The following is a 21,272-nucleotide window of genomic DNA, read 5'->3' on the forward strand; positions in this document are numbered from 1 at the left end:
GTGCATCAGGGTGGGATATAAACATTTTCCTCAGCCTCCTATTCCCGCTAACCTATGATTTGCTGTGATTCCACCCTCTGTTTTACTCCTCACATCTAGTCGCAGTTTTGTCACCTATTTCAAAATATTGCAAGAATACACCCTTACCCAAATGCGACCAATAGCCTTATCTATTCACTTGTCTCCTGCCTTTAGAATTGTGGCTTTCTCCTATCTGGCATCCCTCACCTATCTGTCTGATTTAATCCAACCTAACTTCTTCAAAAAGGCTGATCTTTCTCTCACCATTCTGTATCTGCCACTCTGCGAATCCCTAAACTGAATACCCAGAATCCAAATCAAATGACTTGTTCTCACCTGCAAAGCCCTCAACACCCCTTTATACATCCCAAACCACTAAACCCTCTTAGATTTGCCTCTAATCTGCATCTGGTCTTCCCAGACAACCTCTCATTTCTGTCTTACCTATTCTCTAGAGTAACACTTCTATTTTATCCTAAATCAGATCCCCTTTTGTGCACTCATGATAAGGCTGGTGGCTTGGATTGTGATAATTGGGGCAGGGTTGTAGGAAACTCTATTGAACTCTACTTTTAAGCATGGCAATAGTGGGAAATCTTACCAAGGCAGAACAAAACCTATTGACTTCATGCTTCATATATGAAAACTATAATTATTTAGCTTTCTTGCCATGGCTTATATAGGTGGTCATTTCTTGAATTCTTTAAAAAGCCATGGCTGAAAATTCACATGTTGGTGCAAGCAAAGGTTTACCTCTGTATTGTCAGCATACTTTTGAGCATTGTTGCTTTTAATTGTGAAAACATTGATGTTTGTTTTATTGCCAGTTACTGTTGCAATGGATGCCAGCTCTGATGGAGAAGAGGAAGTGGAGAATTCCGATCAGATGACGGAGACTGTGATGAATGGCAGTATGAAGGAAACACTCAGCCTTACCGTAGATGCAAAAACAGAGACTGCAGTTTTTAAAAGGTGAACTGACTTACATGAGATTTGTCTATTCGCACAATTGTCAATCGAATCCCATCTCTTTAGTGTATTGTAATGAATTCCTTCTATTGTAAATAAGCATGATGAAACTGATATAGAGGTCACAGTAGTAGTTTTATGGACTTGTTCACAGTATTTCTTGAGACTGCTTGTGTCCTAGTGGATTATGCATGAAAATATAGTTAGATTTTCTTAATGAGCTCACATGTATTACACACTTTACAGATTTGTTCTGCAAATGACATATTTGGGGAAATTAGGTGGTACTGGCTAAAGGTTTTGAATGCAAACTTCCTGACTAATGGGCCCACACAACTGCTTTAGTCAGTTTCCCCACATAATTAGATTTAAGATGGTATTTAATGACACCTGTAGATTCTTCTTCCTTTTTTTTTTTTTTTTTGTAAAGTTGGGCTGCTTTCTGGACACTTATTAAGTATCTAATCCCTTAAGTGATCCCAGGTCTGTCTTCAAGTGCTGATATCACCCACTTTATAACCTCAAGATTCACATGTAATTCTAAGCTTTGCTTTGTTGTTGCCCCCATATAAACCACTTTTGACCACTAGACAAAAAAAATAAAAGTTGCTTAATTTGATAGCACTGCAACAAATCTACAGCTAATTTCAGCAAGCTATTGGTAACTTGGGGTAGCTCTCTGCAACACAGTATTTCAAAGTATTTAATTTATTTTTATTTTAAAGGATGTCTACATTTTTTTTTTAATGAACCTAAACTCATTACAATTTTAAATAATAGCATTTAAAGATAGACCTGGGCCAAAAGCACACAGCAGATCGTATGAATTTCCTTACAGGTGAATAGATTTTTTTTGACTAGGTCACAGATGGAAATCCTCAAAGATCTTTTTGCTTTTATTATTTTTAAGCAAATGTTGCTCCACGTCCCTACAGATCTCCCTGGCTCCAAGCTTCCCATTGTGTGCTTTATAAAATAAGGAATAAATGAAAGTAGTTGCTTGTATAAGTAATAAAACATAATTTAATTGCTAATAAAGGTTGAAGCAAGGTGCATAGTGTAATTCTGTTCTAGGCCTTGGCCTATGGGGCTATTCTGTTTCTGAGCCTGGGTGCTTATTAGGACTGTAGTTGAGGCTGTGGTCTAGTTCAATACTGGGGTTGGTTAACATTACTGTTAGATTGTGTTGCATTCTCACACGATGGGGGGAATTCAATTAGCTGCGATGCTCCTCAACATCGCGGCAGCAGGATTTTTACACATCTGCTTAGATTTTACAGTGGTAACAGTAAAAATGCGATGTTCTCAGGAACATAGCAATTGAATTCCCCATATATACGCTTTGATACATGTCTTTGTGTGCTTGCTTGTTCTGTTGCGTGGAAGTGGCCAATTTGTAGACTGGTCACAACTTAATTTAGACCAGTCCTTCAAACTTCGTCATTAAAACGTTTTGTCTCCTTCACCTTACTATGTAAAAAATTTTAACTTGTCAATTCACTAGCCACTGGGATATGTGGTACTGTGAGATCCATTCCTTAGTGATGTCTGCCTATTAATATGATGTATTCTCTAGGACAAAATTGACTTCCCTTACTGTTCAGAGATCTTCCACCCTCTATTTTGATGCAATGCCAGCTGCCCTCAAGATACTCAAAGCAGGAAGCAGGATATTGCTTAAATATGACAAATATAATACATATATAAATATGCAGCAAATACAGAGAACAAATTTAATAAAATACACACATAAAATTGCATCTAATTCATTTAATATAAAATATGCAATTAAACATTTTATTTAATGCAAAATTGGAAAAAATATATGAAATTAAACCAGTTAATGAACTTGCTATACTGACACAGGCTAGGGACATATTTGGGTTCCATCATTTGCTTTCCAAAGAATGTGAGGAAGCTGTGTTCCTGATTGGCTTACCCTCCCAATGCTTGATGTGGCTGCAATAAAGGGGGTGAGCATGGTCCTGTGGTCTACCACCTGGATGCCCTGCAAACTACCTTTTTAGTCACTCTGCTCTATTGGTCCTCAAGAACCGAACACACCCGAACTTAGGGGATCAGAGTAACGAGCCGGCTCGGCCTCTGATTTGAAAACGAGGCAAAACGTCATCGCGACATCGTCGGATCTCACGAATTTTGAGTTCCTTTTAAACATCCAACATCACTTGTGGGAGGGAGGTCGCACCCCCATTTATCTTTTCTGCCACTGCTGTGTGCCAATATGTCCTAGATGTGCTAGGAACTGCCATGTGTTTGTGTCATTGCTCTGTCACTTACCATCCAGCCAGGTGGCTGCAGTATTTGTCTGAAAGTGTATGAAAATAATATTGTGACCTGTGAGGTGGTCTAAATTGATTGCAAATGACTTTAAATTAGTGTTGAGGTTAATAATGTAGGAGCAAAAAAAGCAAAATTATGTGATTTTAGCATATTTTGGGATTTTTTTTAAAAAAAAAAAACTAAACACAAAGCTAATCCAGATCCAAAACCAGTTCACGGGGGTCAGTGAGCATCTCTACTAAGTACCGACAATCTATACTTTTATACTCTAATATACCCTTATTTTTATTAATGTGATGCAAGTAGCATAATATGTTATATCCTACTTACACCACCTATCTCTCTTCACATTTAGCTTGTTACAAGATACAACTTTTGACTGTTATAGATTAGTTAGTATACTTGTAACTATATCAAGCCTATATCTTGTGTGACTGTATTTCTATTGCTTATTGTGTTTTTCCCATTCAGAATATGTCTAATGGAAAAGGCACCACATGCAAAATATTTCACTTATTCAAAGTGTAATGTTAAGCTGCCAATTGGACAACAGGACCCAGGGGAGATTTTGTACTGACTGACACGGGGGCAATGTACTACTACTACCCGAGGAACTGGCATGGGCATCTGCTCTGGCACAGTTAGTTGCTACACTGGTCCAACTGTTTACTAAGACTACAGAGCTAACATTGGTTTCCGCAATTATCCCCTCCACTGCAGTAGAAACTACCCCCCTGTGACAGTAGGAATACCAGTGACCGCCGAGACAGCTGAATTTGCATAGGCTTGTCCATCATCCTCTCGCTAACCCAGACCCTCCTTCTGGAGAACCGGCCTGGTCCTCATCCTTGGTCAGAGGCCTAGATAGATTAAACTGTTTTCTGGACTCGCCAAGACCTATACTGTCTAGAAATAAACGGCTTCAGTCCACTAATACTCTTGTATTTCGAGAGATCATCAGAAGAGGGTGAACCTATTTTCGACTCTGATTCTGTGCAGGTCACAGACCTGGAAGAATCTCCTACATATCAGGGCGTTGATGACCTGGTATTGGCAGCAAGACCAGCCCTGGACTATACGGATTTGGACGAACCCAAATCTTCGGATCAGTGTCTTTTTTTTAAAAAAAAAAAAAAAATTAGAAGACTTGCTATCCTTTTTCCACAGTCAGTGATTACAGAAGCAGCTTGCAGTCAGCCGGACTGAAAGTTTACGATTTCACTGAGATTCCTTGCCCTGTTCCCTTTAGATTAAGAGGAACTGGCCTGCTGGGAACAGATCCCAAAGGTCGACATCCCAGTAGGACGCTTAGCTCGACACACTACACTTCCGGTGCGAGGAACAGCTGCCCTGAAGGATGCCACCGACCGCAAAGTAGAGGGATATTTAAAATCCATCTATGTAGCGGCAGGCACCTCCTTCAGACCCATGTTTTCATTGGCATGGGTTGCTAGAGCAATGGAAGCATAGCCTGAACAGTTGGCGGAGGTACAGCAAGACTCAGATTTGCTCCCCCCTTGCCCTGCACCGCTTCTCTTTCTGCAGGAGTCATCTGCCCGTTGCTGGACAGCTAGAAAAGACAAGATTTCTACGCCAACCTTTTTTCTGGTCCCGAAGCTGGATGGTTTATTTCAACCCATTCTAAATTTAAAAATGTTGAATCTACACCTACGGGTGGACAGATTGGAGGCAGACGAATTTTTTGCGTCAATAAATATCAGACGCCTACCTTCACGTCCCCATTTGGGAGGGACTTCAGTCTCTCCACAGATTTACGGTTGGCTTACTACCAATTTCAGGCACTCCCCTTTTGGCCTATCCACGGTACCAAGAGTGGTCACAAAAATCATGTCTGTAATGGCAGCATGTCTTCGTTCCATAGGGGTAAAAATACCATATTTGGATGACCACCTTATCAAGGCCACATCAGCCAATCTGTTACAACACCTGACTCTTGCCATCAAAATCCTGGAGCACCATGGCGGTTAATAAACCTGCATAAATCACAATTGATCCCCTGCCAGCAGATCTTCCTGGGGTTCATCATGGACACCAGAAAACAAAAAGTATTACTTCCGGAGGGCAAGGCCCGATCATTACAGGATGTAACTACACGGATCCTGGCCTGTCCCAGACCATCTATCCACTTATGTATGCGCCTCCTAAGGAAAATTGTGTCGACCTTCGAGACAATTCCTTACGGTCGATTCCATTCCCACTGCTTTCAGTAGGACCTTTTAACAAAGTGGTTCGTTTCCCACCTGCAGTTGGAATGCCAGTGGATCCGCTTGTCTTCCAAGCAAGGGTGTCTGTTCAGTGGTGGTTGGTCCAAGATCACCTGGTAGGCAAATCCTTTGCACTGTGGTACTGGATCATAGTGACCACAGATGCCAACTTGCGGGGGTGAGGGACTGTGGCCCTTGACTTACGACTTCAAGGCCTTTGGTCGTTTCAGGAGTCTTTACTCTATCAAGATTCTGGAATTTAAGGCCATGCTAATGGTCCTTCATAGCGCCCAGACCATGCTTCAGGGATTCCCGGTCAGGTTGCTTTCCAACAATGCCACGACAGTGGCTTATGTCAGGGCGGAACCAGAAGTGTTGGAGCAATGTCAGTGGCAGTGCAGATCTTGGCCTGGGCAGAACATGTTCCCTCAATCTCGGCAGTGTTCATCCCAGGCATCCAGAACTGGGAGGTAGATTATCTAAGCCAACATGCGGTAATGCCGGGGGAGTGGTCACTCCATCCGGAGGTCTTCCAGTCGCTGGTCCTAAGATGAGGTCCAGGTCCGGGAGACCCCATGACGTCAAGGCACAACAGGAAGTTATCCAGATTCTACGCAAGGGCGAAATACCCCCTGTCAGTAGCCGTCGACGTCATGAAAATGCCTTGTTTCTTCCGTTTGGGGTATTTCCCCCAATACCCATGATTCACCGCATTCTCAGATTGGTAGGGCAAGGCGGACTACCAGTGAATACTGGTGGCTCCTGCCTGGCCGCGTCAAGTATGGTATGCAGACATTATCTTGATAGCAGTAGGTCATGGGGTTTGTCTATCACTTCGAGACAACCTCTTACACCAAGGCCCATTCCAATATCAGGACTTGCCTTGGCTGACTTTAACGGCATGGCTGTTGAAGCCAGCCTTTTGCGGTCTAGAGGATTCTTTCCTAGAGTTGTGAACATGCTCTTGTGAGTTCGTTAACCAGTTTTGGCTCATATCTACCACCGCATCTGGCACGCCTACATTAGATGGTGTGAAAATGGACTCTGCCATACATTGTCTTTGTCTACCACGCTTTCTGGCATTCCTTTAGGTTGGCGTCTGCACTCTTAAAAAGTACAAGTCTCGGCCCTTTCGGTATTTCACGTTCGATTGGCAGACATGCCGAATATAAGGACATTTTTGCAGGGAGTTCTGCATATCCACCCTCCGTATGTCCAGCCCACGGCACCCTGGGATCTCAACCTAGTACTTGATATGCTTAAGGGGCCTCCATTTGAACCATTGCATTCTGCAGAATTAAGGTCCTTAACGTTGAAAGTGCGAGCCGATGGAATTGCCAGAAGTAACACTAGAGTATCAGTTAGGAGCCCTTTTTTGTTGTGAGCCCTATTTTGGTATTTCACGAGGACAGAGCAGTTCTCCGTGCAATCTCCATTTGTTCCGAAGGTGCTTTCGACTTTTCATATCAACCAAGCAATTGTGGTTCCAATGTTCAAAGCGGGAGGCCCTTTCTCCGGACAAAATTATATGGAATGCCTCTGTTTTCAGGGCTCTCCGAATTTATGTGAGGACTTCCCACGTTCGCTGCACAGATTATTTATACTTTTTGATTCCCATAATCGAGGATGGCCAGCCTCAAAACAGTCCATTGCTAGATGATTACTGCAACCATTTAAGCAGGCTTATGTCAGTGCTAACCGACCTGTGCCTGACACAAATTTTGGCCGTAGTGCTATCTGTGCCGGACTGTCAGAGCGGTCCCACCCTTAGGTTGGCTGATTTACTACGTTCCTATGGTAGCAGTGTCCCCCAGATCACATGAAAGAGAGAAAGGGTTTTTTATACTTGTGATAAATCTATTTCTCTGATTCCATCTTGGGGACACTGCATTCCCTCCCTTCTGCTCTTCAGCTGTATGGTCTTTGGTTGTTTGGCCTGTCTTCCTTGGGGCTTTATAATTAAACTGAGGAGCTACAAGGGGTTGCAGGGTGGTGGGGTCTTTCAGCATTTATACATTTAACAAGTTAACTAGTTAAGTGCCAACTCCACTCTCCCCTAATACAACCCATGGTAGCAGAGTCCCCCAGATGGAATCGGAGAAACGGATTTATGGTTAGTATAAAAGTCCCTTTTTTTTTTTTCTTTCATAACTAGCCCCTCAAGTTGGTGTCTTTCTGCCTTATTTTGAGGGTCCCCTAACTAGTGCTTTCAATTTTAAAAAAGAAAAATAGAAGTTAAAGCAGCAAAGTATTGATACTGCATAAGCAGAACCAGATGGTACAGGCTACCTGACAAAGGATTAGAGCTCTGCTCTTTCAGCGCACCCATTGTAAATTCTGACAATCTACCTGTGGGTTATTACTTAGTCTTGCTGCAGATAAATTTTAAAGCCATTGTTGTGTCTTAGGATTGTTTGTCAAACAGTCCATAGTATTTGGGGTGCGACAGCTACTTGCTGACATGCTGCACTGTACTTGGGTACAGGTATCCAAGGGCCCCACATGCTGTTTTTTAGTCTAAAACTTGTCAATCAGTTTGGTCTGCATCAGCAACAAAGTGCATGTGAAATGGGTAGATTTGAAATTGTCATCACCATTTGCTTTTCTATCCAGAAATGTGCGTTCATTAAAGTGATCTAATTCTCCAAATAAAGACACTTGAAGTTGCTCTTTGGGTACAGCTCTGCTGAAAGGTCATTAGTATAGTATCAAAAGGCTATTCTGCTTGCCTAATCTCATTTGATTAATCAAAACCAGAGCAAAGTTCAATACCCAGATTGTATATTGAATTATTTTCAGTCTTTGATAACTTTCTTGACTTGTCAAACTTTTAATAGCAAAAGTTGCAGAACTTTCTTCCACCTCAGGCAACCTCTGTTCATCAATTTGTTTTTTTGTTTAAGAAACACGGAGTCTCCTTTATGACCATGACTAAATTTTGGGTCTTCACACTTGCTGAAACTAAAGGAAGTCTGTCAAGCTTTTAGGTCTTCTAGAAAATAATCCAGGGCCATGAGGTACAAATTCATACAGTGGTATACATAAACACTTAGAAGACTGATCAGCAAGGAAGATCTGGCACCACCCTTTTATCCTTTAATTTATCCCTGAACAATACTTAACTTTCACACATTATCAGCCGTTTTCCCTTTATAGTCTGCAAAACTATTTGGTTCCCTATTTCAACCGAAATGGCCTCCTGCAGTAAAGTGGTCTCTAAAGCAAACCTTCAAATAATCACAGCATAATTGTGGGTCTGGATATGCCAGTGATTTTTCCTGATTGCCTCTTGGGTCTGTCAATACCACTTTATGGGGGGAATTCACAGCTCAAAAAGCTGTGAGCAAAAACCGGCGTTGAAACTACGGTGACGCATTACACTCTACAGTAACGTGGCCAATTGAATTCCCCCAATTAGAGAAAAATACCCATAGACAATTCTCAAGCAGTTGATGTCATAACTGGAACTCAGCATACAGGTTTCCTTACCATTGATAATGCTGCCAAGAGTGATCCAGAACATATCATACAAAGGAGTATTGTGATCCTTGTAGCTCAGTTTTGGCGTAGGCAGGCATTGTTCACAGATATATTGCATCTATTCAGCCACTGTTCAGGCTTCCTCAGATCGAATTGACTGTTCATCAGGTCTGGGAAAGTGGTTATGCCAATTTCCTAAAAATGACAAAAACGGAGGCTTTGTGTTTTTAAATGTTACAATATTCAAACTTCTCTACCTGAAAAGATCCCAGCACCCTAAAGTCCATAAATTTGGTTATTTGTTTGTCTGCTCTGAACAGAGGACACCTGGTGGTTTCAATAAGATATTTGCCAGATGGTTATAGCAGATTCGAGAAGGGATGTTTCCACATCACAAGTCGAGGTAATAGGCTTCTATAGACCAGTTTTGCAGTACACCAACTTGGAGTTTGCCTTGGTTTTCCAAGTGGTAGCATATTCCGGCCCATCTTTGATATGTAAGGTGTGCTGCTGAAGGGACATTAAGGAAATATATTTTTATTAACCTGACAATTCCCTTTCTTCTAATCCTGTGGAACAGCACACTTACCTCCAATCTTTTGAATGTTTGACTGTAGGTTGGAGAAGTTATATTTCAAATGTGCCCCTTCATGGCTTCAAGTTAATACATTTACTAGAACATGAATATCATTGTTCATTTAGTAAATTATGTATGTTATATACAATGTTATGACATTTCGTTAAAAAAAAAGTCTAATGTTATGAACCAGACTCTTTTTTATATAAAGGACTACCCAACTAAAGTACTCTAGTGACCTCATGAAGAGGCAGAATGCCTGACTTTTCAGAATTAAAATATAGAAATGTTCAGCTAATATGGTAGGTGCATGGAATATGCTAATACAGTAGACTATATAACTTGTACACCTGCTCTGTCATTTTTCACTTTATTTTGTGTTGATCAATGGCAAGTATTCACAAATGATATCAATCTGGGTTCCATTATGAAAATGCTGTCAAATAACAAACAATTCTAAAGCTTTTTCTTTAATTGCAAATTAAAATTGATTACATAGGTATCGGTCTTCTGTACTAAAATACTTGATGAAAGATCCAATTTGGCTGCATTTACAGCGGAGGATATTTGGGGATGTCCTATACTAGCTTTGCATGCCTGGGCAGTGCAGGTTCCATCCAATCTTTGTGCTACTTGTTAAGGTCCATTAAAACATACTTTGGCTGCTTCATTCCAGGACATTTTCTGTTTATTGTATTTTTAAGCCACTCCAGTGTGTCTTTTCTGCTTTGGGTCCTGCTGGAACTGTTCTCCTGAGTCTTGGGTGTCTCAGTCTACAGCATGTTTTCATCCAAGATTTCTGTCTTGTGCCTTTTATTGTTACCTCTTTTGGCTACGTTTTCCAGTCCCTAAAGGAGATGCATTCCCATAACTGCATATTTCCTTCACAATGCTTCACGTTAAAAATCATTTGATCTTCTATGAATGGTTTTCTTTTTGCCACCTTTGCATACACTTATGACATGTCCCATGGGCATTTTTGCCTTTTCTACCATGAGTCACACATTGTCTGTCGGTTACCATGTGGCCTTCTCGCACAGATATTGAACAATGGCTGGTTTGATCAAATAGTACAACTGAACTTGGCTACATCTTTTTGTGATTGCCTTGACAGTGCTCCAGGAAATACAAAGTATTTGAAGTCTTATGTGCTACCCTTTTTTTGGTGCTTTGAATAACTTTTTCTTGGATTTGCTTTTAATACTTGATCTTAACGAAGACTCTTGTTTTGCAATGCACTATAATCTGCCAAGTGGAACTCTGGCAATTGAACGCCATTGAAACGCTTTGATGGCACTGTTTGTAATGGGTTTCGGTACTCTTGTAATTATTTTATTTGTATGTGAGAAACTTTATTCTTAATGACAAATACAAAAGCAGCACTACTTTTTGTGTTGAGTATTTCTGAATCAGTTTTGATGCCATGATGTAAGAAAAATGTGAATAAAGTTTATATAAATACCATACGCAGTTGCATACTATCCTCTACCTCTCCTCGCCGCCATGTGTTTGGGTTTTTTTTGTGACTTCTATGTTTCAGACTCCAAACATGACAGTAATTTAATGTTACAAGGTCAAGGAGTTGAACATAAATGGTTATTCTTAACTAATGAAACCCCCAGTGAGTGACTGGGTGGGGTTTGTGCGGTGATTACATGGCTGTGAGGATTAGCTCTCCTGAACAGTGTAGGTCTCTGGCACAATATCCCTATAGTTCAGACAAAGTTGGGAGTAGAAAAGTATTTTTAGGTGGGATTATCCTTTTATGCAACTTCTGCCTCTGTATTATGTGTGTTTCACAGCCCTGTGTGTCTTTGAATCAAAAGAATAACACCCCGAACAGGTGAAGGTATTAGCAGTGTACTCAGACTTGACAATGTCTTTATGGCTAGCAACTGTAGTTACACAATGAATGAACAATGTGTTTTATTTATGCAGCTCTGTCTACACCACACAATACTACTAAGTAGCCTTCTTTTTATGCCTGCTTCTCCTCCTTTCCCTCTCCATTGCACACTAATGGCTTCAGAGTGTTGAAATCCTATTGGTATGTATCTTTAAACTTAAGGATCTCGTCTATACAGGTTTTCCGTACATTTCCCTGTATGCCCAAATTTCCTTTGTCATATTTTTTTTTTTTTTTGTCATTTTGTTGTGCACATGCTGCAATGTTCGGAAAGTGTAACTGTTCTCATCCCCGATTCCTACCATTGGCACCCATTGCATGAATTCATTATTGTGGTTAATGGTAATTCAGAGAAGTGTTCAATTTAATGTCCTACTTTAATGTCTCTTGTTTTCTGTACAGTGAGGAAGGGAAACTGTCTACCTCTAATGACTCTGCCTGTAAATATGTTGTGGAGAACTGCGATTCTGCCATGGAAAATCCTCCAGTTTTACAGCCAAACAGTAGCAGCCAAGAACAGAAGTAAGTAGACTATAGTTTCAGGTCGTCTTTTACCTGAAGGCAAACTTTTCTCATGCACTACATACATTAAGATTGTTCTCTAATTTGACTTTTGTCTTTACTTGGCTATTGTCAGTGCTTAACACTCTATACAGCATGCTAGGGACGGTGGTTATGGTGTCTTCTTATATGATCCACTTCTGACATGGACGCCTTTCACCGAACTGTTTCTTACTCCCTCTGGGGTGTAACATGAAGCTGGCAGGCAACCACAGGCGAGTGTGTACCTGATCAGGCAGAGATCCTTTAGTTTTGTCACCCTCTGAGGCAACTGCTTGTAGTCTCTAGTAAATGTTTGACTCTTTTGTAATACCACTTGTGTGGTGTTTGGGATGAGCATGTGTTGAATACTACTTATAGTGAGATCTAGATATGAACAGTACAGTAGTGTGTTCCTCAGTGATTCTTTCCTTCCCTGGTCACTTGTATCCATTTGTTTAACCTTAATAGTGCTCATAGGGGCATATTCAATTGTTGAATATCCCCGCGGCGTTAAAACTATTACTGTTACGGTAATAGTAAGCTGGATTTCAGCTTGCGGCTCAGGGAGCTGCGAGCTGTAATCCAGCGAGAAAACTACCGTAATAACGCTAATAGTGCGCGGAGCGCTAGATTTTTGTCGTTTTCGCCAACAATTGAATATGCCCCATAGTAACTATCTTTTGCAATAAGTTTAAATTTTGTTTTTTCTATCAATGCATGTAGCATTGAAGCTCGTGATCTTCTAGCACAGGCCTGGATAACCTGTAGCTCTCCAGGTGTTGTGAAACTACAAGTCCCAGTATACATTGCCAGCTATCTGTAGGATGTCTAGGGTTTGTAGTGTCAACAACTGGTGTGCCAGGCCTGTTCTGGCGCTTGTGTCAACCCTGGTGCTTTTTTCTCGAACAGAATGGGTCCTTATTAGTAGATATTTGCAGCCTGGTTCTTTCAGGATCTAGTGTTTCAATTAATGCATTATGCTTTTTGTGGTATGTGGTTGTTTACAGCTTGATGTACACTCACTTGTGACCTTTTTTGGGTACCTGTTCTGAATAATGCCTTTTCAGTTTCTTACTCCATTGTGTCCGTCCCATAGATTTTGTAAATGAACTGATGGTGGTTCTCTGAACATTTTTTTGAATAAAAGCTATTCAAGTGATTAGATTCCTTTAATTTTCTAAGATCAAACAAGGTCTTTTCACGTGCAAAGAGCAAATTTTGCAGGAAATTGTTCAGTCACAGGACTTTGAGTTTTTTGTTTTTTTATTGAGGGGTGGGAGTCCTTTTTGTATTTTTCCTCCTAACTATGCTATTTGTCAGGAAACCAACGCGTTTTGTCTGTCTGTATATAAGCTCCGCTTAACATAATAATTTATTTTTTGTTTGTTTGTTTTAGACCGTCAGAGCAGATCGTGTCGGACGGAGCTTCTGCAAATGGCCCAGTATGATGTGTGAGGCCTACTGTTAGTTGAAGATCGCAGACTGATATCCATTGGGATTTTAAGTGGTGTTACTTGAGGTTTCGGGCTAAAGCCCGTCGACGCCAGTCACTGCTGCACTAACTTTGCAAGGGATCAGGACCAGCAACATTTTATTTTATTTTTTCTTAGATTTTAAGGTGTTGTACAGACTTGAAAGTGTAAAAATATTGCACATTGAGAAATAAGACTTTGTGTATGTTTATATTGTATTGTATTCTAAACAAAACTGGTGCCCTAAGACATAAGAACTCACCACTTCAGTAATAGTAATACTATGGTTAAAATGGTTGTAAAAATAGTTTTTATAAAGTGTATACACAAAAATCTAATGTATTTGAAAGCATAACTATTTGACAATTAGTGTGACCAAAGTATTTACAAGTTCATGCATTTTTCCACTTTGTACAATAGTCTTTTTTTTTTTTGGGTTTTTTTCTTTTTTCAAACAGAACTATTCTTTGATAAAACTTCCTGTAAATGTTCTAATTGTATTTAGGTTACCAAAAGTGATTCAGACAATATTTTTGTTCCAGTGTTCCTACTTTTTGCAGCAAGTTTCTCATTTCTGTTGCTGTATTTTTTTATTTTTTTTTCCAATTCAAATCAAATGTCTATTGGTAGAGATTTAAGTATTTATTACTACAGTTCTGGCAAATTTTTAATGTAAAGCCATACACTCTGGTCTTGTTTTGCTTAAGTAACAGGTGAGAAACCTTAATATTGAGAATTACTCACCTGCAAGTTTTTACCCATTTAGAAGTTTATTTAAATGCACATTAGAATTTTTTCTTTAAGTGTAAAGTAAAATGCTTGCCCTTTCTGATGACAACGGGGCAGGCATTCTATGACAAATTTTGTACTTTTTAATATCCAGATCCATTTTAAATTTGCATGTCAGCTCTTTCTGTGCCGATCTGTGAATTATTTTTATATACAAGTTCAAAACCAGCTTTGATTTTTGTTTTTGTTTTTTTGTCTACAACTGGTTTGTACATAGGTAGTGATTATGAAAGCTAATTCTATGTAATTTATAATGTTTCTATATTCCTGTAAACTCCAGTCCGCCTTCTTGAAGCAGGAAAAAGCAATGTTCTGTTGCCAGTCTGATACAAGGGTTGTCCATCTCTTACACACCTTTTTTGTAGATGTAAAGCTGTCTAATTCCACAAATAGATTATGGTTTGTGAGACCTTTCCTAGACAGGTATTTTGAGAGCAAAATGAATCTTTAGACTGAGCCCAACAGTGTTTAGGCGTAGTCTCCCATGCAACGTGCCTAAGCATTACATTGCATACTACAATAAAAAGGAAAATACATGTATGGCTTCATTTTACCTCATTTACACTATTTGTGGTGCATGATTTTGAAGTTCTTTAGGTTTTTTTTGTTTCGTGAAGTGCAAACTATACAGCACAGTTTTTATGTGGTCTGTTTAATCTATGCCAACATTTAAGTGCAATCTGAAGCAGAGGGTATGGAGTCCTGCAACTGAGTGCTAGAATGCGGCATGATACACAATTAGCAGTGGGTTTATAAAACACACTTCAATAGTACACAGTATGTACAGCAATACTAAACACACTTTATCTTTCATCCAGTCTGGGGGACACTGCTTACCATGGGGTTGTGGAGGGAGCTTGGGGGAGTTGGCACCTAACTAGTTAACTTTTAGTACTGCCGACAGACCCCTCCCCTCTACAATCCCCCTGGACTCTTCAGTTTTTTTCAGGTGCCCTGGAGTTGGGCAGCGTTTTTTATAGCTAGTGTAATCTTAAAAAATTTTATTTCTTTCTTTTACTTTTTATTATCTTTCTTACTGGTGACAGTGCTGGAGTGTGTTCTATGAGAGAGAACACACTCACAGCCAGCAGCGCAGGCATTCTCCTGTCAGATGGGAGCCACAGGCTCTCACTGACAGGGAAACTTTCTAAAAGGGTGCCTAAATTGAGGAGTGACAAGCGGTCTCATGGACCGCTGCACTCCTCCAGCCTCCCCGATAACCGGCGCTGCCATGACAGGCATAGAGTGTCGGTTATCGGATCTGCAAGTAGCGGCGGCCATCTTGGATTTCGGGCCAGCAGTGCTACGGAGAAGAGGAGGAAGGGGGCTATACCACGGTTCCCCCCTCATGCATAGGAGGAGGGCGCCGGGTATGTCGCTGCGGAGACCTCTGTAAAGGGGTCTCCATTACCTGTCACGCTCCATTTTTTTATTTTTTTCAACGATTGGAGCTATTGAAGGGGGGGGGGGAGCTAATACATAGTTCCCCCCTCCTTCCACAGAGAGATGGTATATCCCAGTCTTCTGGCGCCAAAGGAAGCCCGGGAAGAGAGATCAGAGCTGAGGGAGCAGACACTGGACAGACTGCCGTGGACTTCTCTCCTTTATGGCCCTGGGCTAAGTATATTGCCTTTAAACACACACATTGTTTATTTTCTGTGGAAAAAAAGTAGGCTGTAAGGTTTACATTATAGCCTCCTGCTTGCCTACAAAACAATTGGTGTTTATTGCAAGTACAACTTTTATTATACAGATTAGTTGTTTCTTGTTATACAATTTGTTTTCTGCATACATATCTCTCTCTATTCTCTCTGTTACACAGCTAGATTAACCCTTTAATCTGTGTGTTTGGTGTGCCTTCCTTTATAAAAAATGACAGATAAGGGAAAGGGCCCTATTGCAAAATATTTTACTTGCTCAAAATGTCAAGTTAAATTACCGTGTGGGCAGGGGGACCCTAAATTGGCCCTCTGTTCTGCCTGTGATGCAGGGGCTTCCACTGTGCGGACTCATCAGCCCACAGCCCCTCTGACGGAGGAGCCGGCCTGGGTGGCCTCCCTGACACAGTCGGTTTCCTCCTTAGCTCAGATGGTATTGCAATCTAACCAATTGCTATCTAATATGGCTACTTCGGTGGCTTCTAGTAATAGCACTCAGCTGGGCCTCCCTGTTACTACAGGGTCTATTGGAGCGTCCTTACCAGGACCTTCCTCTTCTTTTTCTGACCAAAACACTATCTCCACAGAAGCGACATGGTCCACAGCTTTCCTTAAAGGTTTAAATAAGCTTAACTTGTTGCTTGAGTCCCCAAACATCCCGTACGCTAAAAGGAAGAGACCTAGATCGAATAACCCTATCATGGTCCTTTCAGATTCTGAGGAATCTTCTGAGGATGAGGGGGCAGTGTATTCCGATTCTGACCAAGTTCAGTCTTCGGAACAGGAGGATAGTTCTAGAAACCAATTTGTTAATGATTTGGTTTTTGCAGTTAGACAAGCGTTAGACCTCCCAGAACCGGAGGATCCTACGCCTAGAGACAGAATTCTGTTCAAGAAAGCCAAAAGAAAGGCTTGCCGTTTTCCCCCTTCTAGGGAACTCGTAGATATTGCTGAAGCAGCATGGAAACAACCTGAGAAGAGGTTCTCAGTTCCCAAAAGATTCTCCTCCTTGTACCCCTTACAGGAGGAGGAAATTCGTTGGGAAAGTATCCCAAAAGTAGATGTGCCTATTGCACGTTTAGCAAAACACACCTTACTTCCAGCTCCTGGTTCAGCATCCCTTCCGGATGCCAATGACCGGAAGGTTGAATCCCAACTGAAGTCTATCTTTGCGGCTGCAGGTTCGTCCTTTAGACCCACATTCGCTTCAGCTTGGGTGGCTAGAGCCATGGAAGTATGGGCAGACCAGCTGGCAGAGGCCTTACAGGGTTCTGAATTACTCCCCTTGGCCTTACACTTAAAAGAGGCATCGGGGTACATTTATGAGGCGGCTCAAAAATCAGCGGCTGTCTCCTCCTCTATACAGGCTGCATCCGTTTCAGCTAGAAGAACTCTATGGCTGAAATTGTGGGAAGGAGATGCAGAATCAAAAAAATCTGTTGAAATCATTCCTTTTTCAGCAGCAGGTTTGTTTGGACCGGAATTAGATACCTTAATATCCCAGGCTACGGGGGGCAAGAGTACTTCCTTGCCGGTTTTCCCAGGTAGAAGCAAAAAACCCCGATTCAGCTCCTTCCGTCAGCGCTTTCGAGGATCCTCCTTGTCCAGAGGACAGTCGTTTAGGGGTAAACAGCCAAATGCCCGAGGCTCCTCTAGAGGAAGATCCTCTTTTTCGGCCAGGCGCCAGGACTCAGGAGAAGCCTGCGTCCTGACGACCACTTGGTTCCCCGAGGGGAAAACCCAGTGGGAGGTTGTCTGTCTCTTTTTCTTCAACAGTGGACAGAGTCCTCCCAGGACCCCTGGATTCGAGGCATTATATCAGGGGGATACAGGATAGACCTGCTGGGTCCCAGACCCCATCGGTTCTTCGTAACCCCCCCTACCCCGAGATCCATCCAGAAGACAAGCAATACAGGATTGTGTCGCTTCTCTTCTCTCTCAGAAGGTTATCTGCAGGGTTCCAGAATTCCAAAAGACACAGGGTTTTTATTCAAACCTGTTCCTTGTGAAGAAGCCGGACGGCTCCTTCCGACCCATTTTAAACCTAAAGTCACTCAATGTACACCTAAGGGTAGACAGATTTTGGATGGAATCTCTGAGGTCGGTCATAAACGGATTGGAGAAGGATCAATTTATGGCTTCCATAGACATAAAAGATGCATACCTCCACATTCCCTTTTGGAAGGGCCATCAGTCCCTCCTCAGATTCACTGTAGGACCCTCCCATTATCAGTTCCGGGCCCTCCCCTTCGGCCTCTCCACAGCACCGAGGGTTTTCACAAAAGTCATGTCGGTTATGGCAGCTCGTCTGCACCTTCTGGGCATTCAGGTCGTGCCTTATCTAGACGACCTGCTCTTCAAGTCCTCCTCAGAGAGTTGTTTGCGTTATCACTTATCCCTTGCCTTGGCGATTCTCAGGAGCCACGGATGGCTCATCAACTTGAAGAAATCTCAGATGGTCCCGTGTCAGCGCATGGTTTTCTTGGGCCTCATCATGGACACCAGCCAACAAAAGGTGTTCCTGCCTGTCGAAAAGGCCACCTCAATTCAGAGTATAACCTACCAGGTCTTGTCCTCTCCCAGACCCTCAATCCATTTGTGCATGCGGTTGCTGGGAAAGATGGTGGCCTCCTTCGAGACCATTCCCTTTGCTCGAGCCCGCTCTCGCTGTTTTCAGTGGGATCTGTTAATAAAGTGGTCAGGATCCCACCTACGTCTGGACCTACAGAAGATCTCTCTATCCCCGAGGTCCAGGGAATCCCTCCAGTGGTGGCTGATTCAGGATCACTTAACAGTGGGCAGATCCTTCTCTCCGGGGGCGTGGGTCATAGCAACGACAGACGCCAGCCTGAAAGTTTGGGGGGGCGGTAATCCTTCACCTCCGGCTTCAAGGCCTTTGGTTGGTTCAGGAATCATCCCTATCCATAAATGTGTTGGAACTGAAGGCTATTCTCCTAGCCCTCAAAGGAGGACAATTCCTCCTCCAGGGCCACCCTGTCAGAATTCAATCCGACAATGCCACGGCTGTAGCATATGTCAACAGACAGGGAGGAACCAGGAGTGCAGTAGCAATGAAAATTGCAGCCCAGATTTTCTCTTGGGCAGAACTTCATGTTCCGGCAATATCGGCTGTATTCATTCCAGGAATATGCAACTGGGAAGCAGACTATCTCGGTCGCAACCAGATGATGCCGGGGGAGTGGTCTCTGCATCCGGTAGTGTTTCAGTCCCTGGTTCAGAGGTGGGGCCTTCCGGACATAGATCTCATGGCCTCCAGACACAACAGGAAGGTTCCCAGGTTTTGCGCAAGGTCAAGAGACCCCTTAGCCGTGGCAATAGACGTCATGACCATGCCATGGGAGTTCAGGATGGGGTACCTATTTCCTCCTATCTCCATGCTTCCTCGCATCCTCAGACGGGTCAGGCAGGGGGGGTCTACCAGTAATTCTAGTAGCTCCCTCATGGCCGCGCCGAGTCTGGTACGCGGAAATAATCTCCATGGAAGAAGGACCAGGGTTCCGTCTTCCATCTCGAGACGACCTTCTCCTTCAGGGTCCATTCCTACACCAGAATTTACCTCAGCTCAGTTTAACGGCATGGCTGTTAAAGCCAGCCTCTGGAGAGCTAGAAGTTTCTCTCCAGATGTGGTGAACACCCTCATGCGAGCCAGAAAACCAGTTTCAGCTCGCATCTATCACAGGATTTGGAAAGCTTATATTAGATGGTGCGAAAGTAGGATTTGCCACTCATCCTCCTTTCGCCTCACTCGCTTGTTAGCATTCCTTCAGGATGGCCTGGAGGCAGGTCTCAGGTTAGGTTCCTTAAAGGTCCAGGTATCGGCACTTTCGTTTTTTTTCCATAAGAAATTAGCCGACTTACCGGATATCAGGACTTTTCTCCAGGGAGTACTGCATATTCAGCCTCCCTATGTTCCGCCGACAGCACCATGGGATCTCAATCTGGTACTGGAAATGCTTAAAGAGTTTTGGAATTAGGAGCCTTGTCCTGTCGGGAACCATATTTGGTTTTCCACGAGGACAGAGCGGTCCTAAGAACCCTTCCTTCCTTCGTTCCGAAGGTAGTTTCGGCTTTTCACCTTAACCAAGACATTGTAGTCCCGGCCTTTTCATCCTCTTCCCAATCTGATCTCCAGACTATGGAAAAGTTGGATGTGGTTAGGGCTCTGCGCATCTATGTAAAAAGAACTTCACAAATTAGACGTACAGATTCTTTGTTTGTCCTCTATGATGCTAATAAGAGAGGCTGGCCAGCCTCAAAACAGTCCATCGCTAGATGGATTACGGCAACGATTAGACATGCTTACATAAAGGCTAACCGTCCTGTGCCAGAGACTTACGGCCCATTCCACCAGATCGGTAGGGGCGTCATGGGCAGCGAGAAATAGGGCTTCTGCGGACAAGCTTTGCAGAGCAGCCACCTGGTCCTCTGTCCACACGTTTACAAAATTTTACCAATTTAATGTATTTGCATCTACGGATGCAGATTTCGCTCGTAATGCTTTGCGAGCGGGATTCTCAGAGTAGTCCCACCCTTAAGGGGCTGCTTTAGAACGTCCCCATGGTAAGCAGTGTCCCCCAGACTGGATGAAAGAAAAAAGAGGATTTATGTACTTACGTTAAATCCGTTTCTCTGATTCCGTCTGGGGGACACTGCGATCCCTCCCTTCTTCTGTTCTTCTGTGTGCTCTTGTTTGACTGGCCTTACTCCTAGGGCTTTTTAATAAACTGAAGAGTCCAGGGGGATTGTAGAGGGGAGGGGTCTGTCGGCAGTACTAAAAGTTAACTAGTTAGGTGCCAACTCCCCCAAGCTCCCTCCACAACCCCATGGTAAGCAGTGTCCCCCAGACGGAATCAGAGAAACGGATTTAACGTAAGTACATAAATCCTCTTTTCTTAGCATGTATAGTGTTAGTGCCATACCCACTAACCTACTAATGACCAACATGTACCAGCAATTCCCAGCACAGTCTGATGGTGTAAACTTGAACTTGTAACAAGCAGTGCAGAGCCCCTATAATGTTTGCAAAAGGCCAGTGGGAGGGGGTGGTTCCAAATTGTCCATCTGAAGCACCCACCACTGTGCGTGCCTGAAGATAAAGCAGCCAGTAGGGCACAAGTCCTGACAGGGTGCACATTCTCTCAGGCTGGATCTTGACGCATCCAAGGGTGATACTTCTCTCCCTCACTCATATGGTCTCCTCACTTCTGTTTTGGAGAGGGGAGTAAATTGGTAACGGTCTTTAAAGGGTGGGCCGGTGCACTAATCAGCATATTTTCCCAGTGGAGCGGGTGTGTTAATGTGTACAAGCCT

At 42.7% G+C, this 21,272-nt stretch overlaps 1 protein-coding gene across 6 annotated transcripts in view; it reads left to right on the plus strand.

The window, feature by feature from the left end:
• Nucleotides 1-14,819, plus strand: part of PPP6R3 (protein phosphatase 6 regulatory subunit 3) — a 55,574-nt gene extending 40,755 nt beyond the window's left edge. For 4 of the 6 annotated variants that reach the window (XM_075187984.1, XM_075187986.1, XM_075187988.1 and 1 more), the window contains 4 exons: nt 849-993; nt 11,603-11,620; nt 11,882-12,001; nt 13,419-14,819. In XM_075187984.1, coding sequence (XP_075044085.1) covers nt 849-993; nt 11,603-11,620; nt 11,882-12,001; nt 13,419-13,470 — 335 coding nt within the window. In that variant the 3' untranslated portion in view covers nt 13,471-14,819. The remainder of the gene's footprint in view (nt 1-848; nt 994-11,602; nt 11,621-11,881; nt 12,002-13,418) is intronic. The other 2 variants (XM_075187985.1, XM_075187989.1) reach the window with 1 other exon arrangement.
• Nucleotides 14,820-21,272: the final 6,453 nt, after the last annotated feature.

Source organism: Mixophyes fleayi, chromosome 10 (genome assembly GCF_038048845.1).
Source record: "Mixophyes fleayi isolate aMixFle1 chromosome 10, aMixFle1.hap1, whole genome shotgun sequence".
Lineage (NCBI taxonomy): Eukaryota > Metazoa > Chordata > Amphibia > Anura > Limnodynastidae > Mixophyes > Mixophyes fleayi.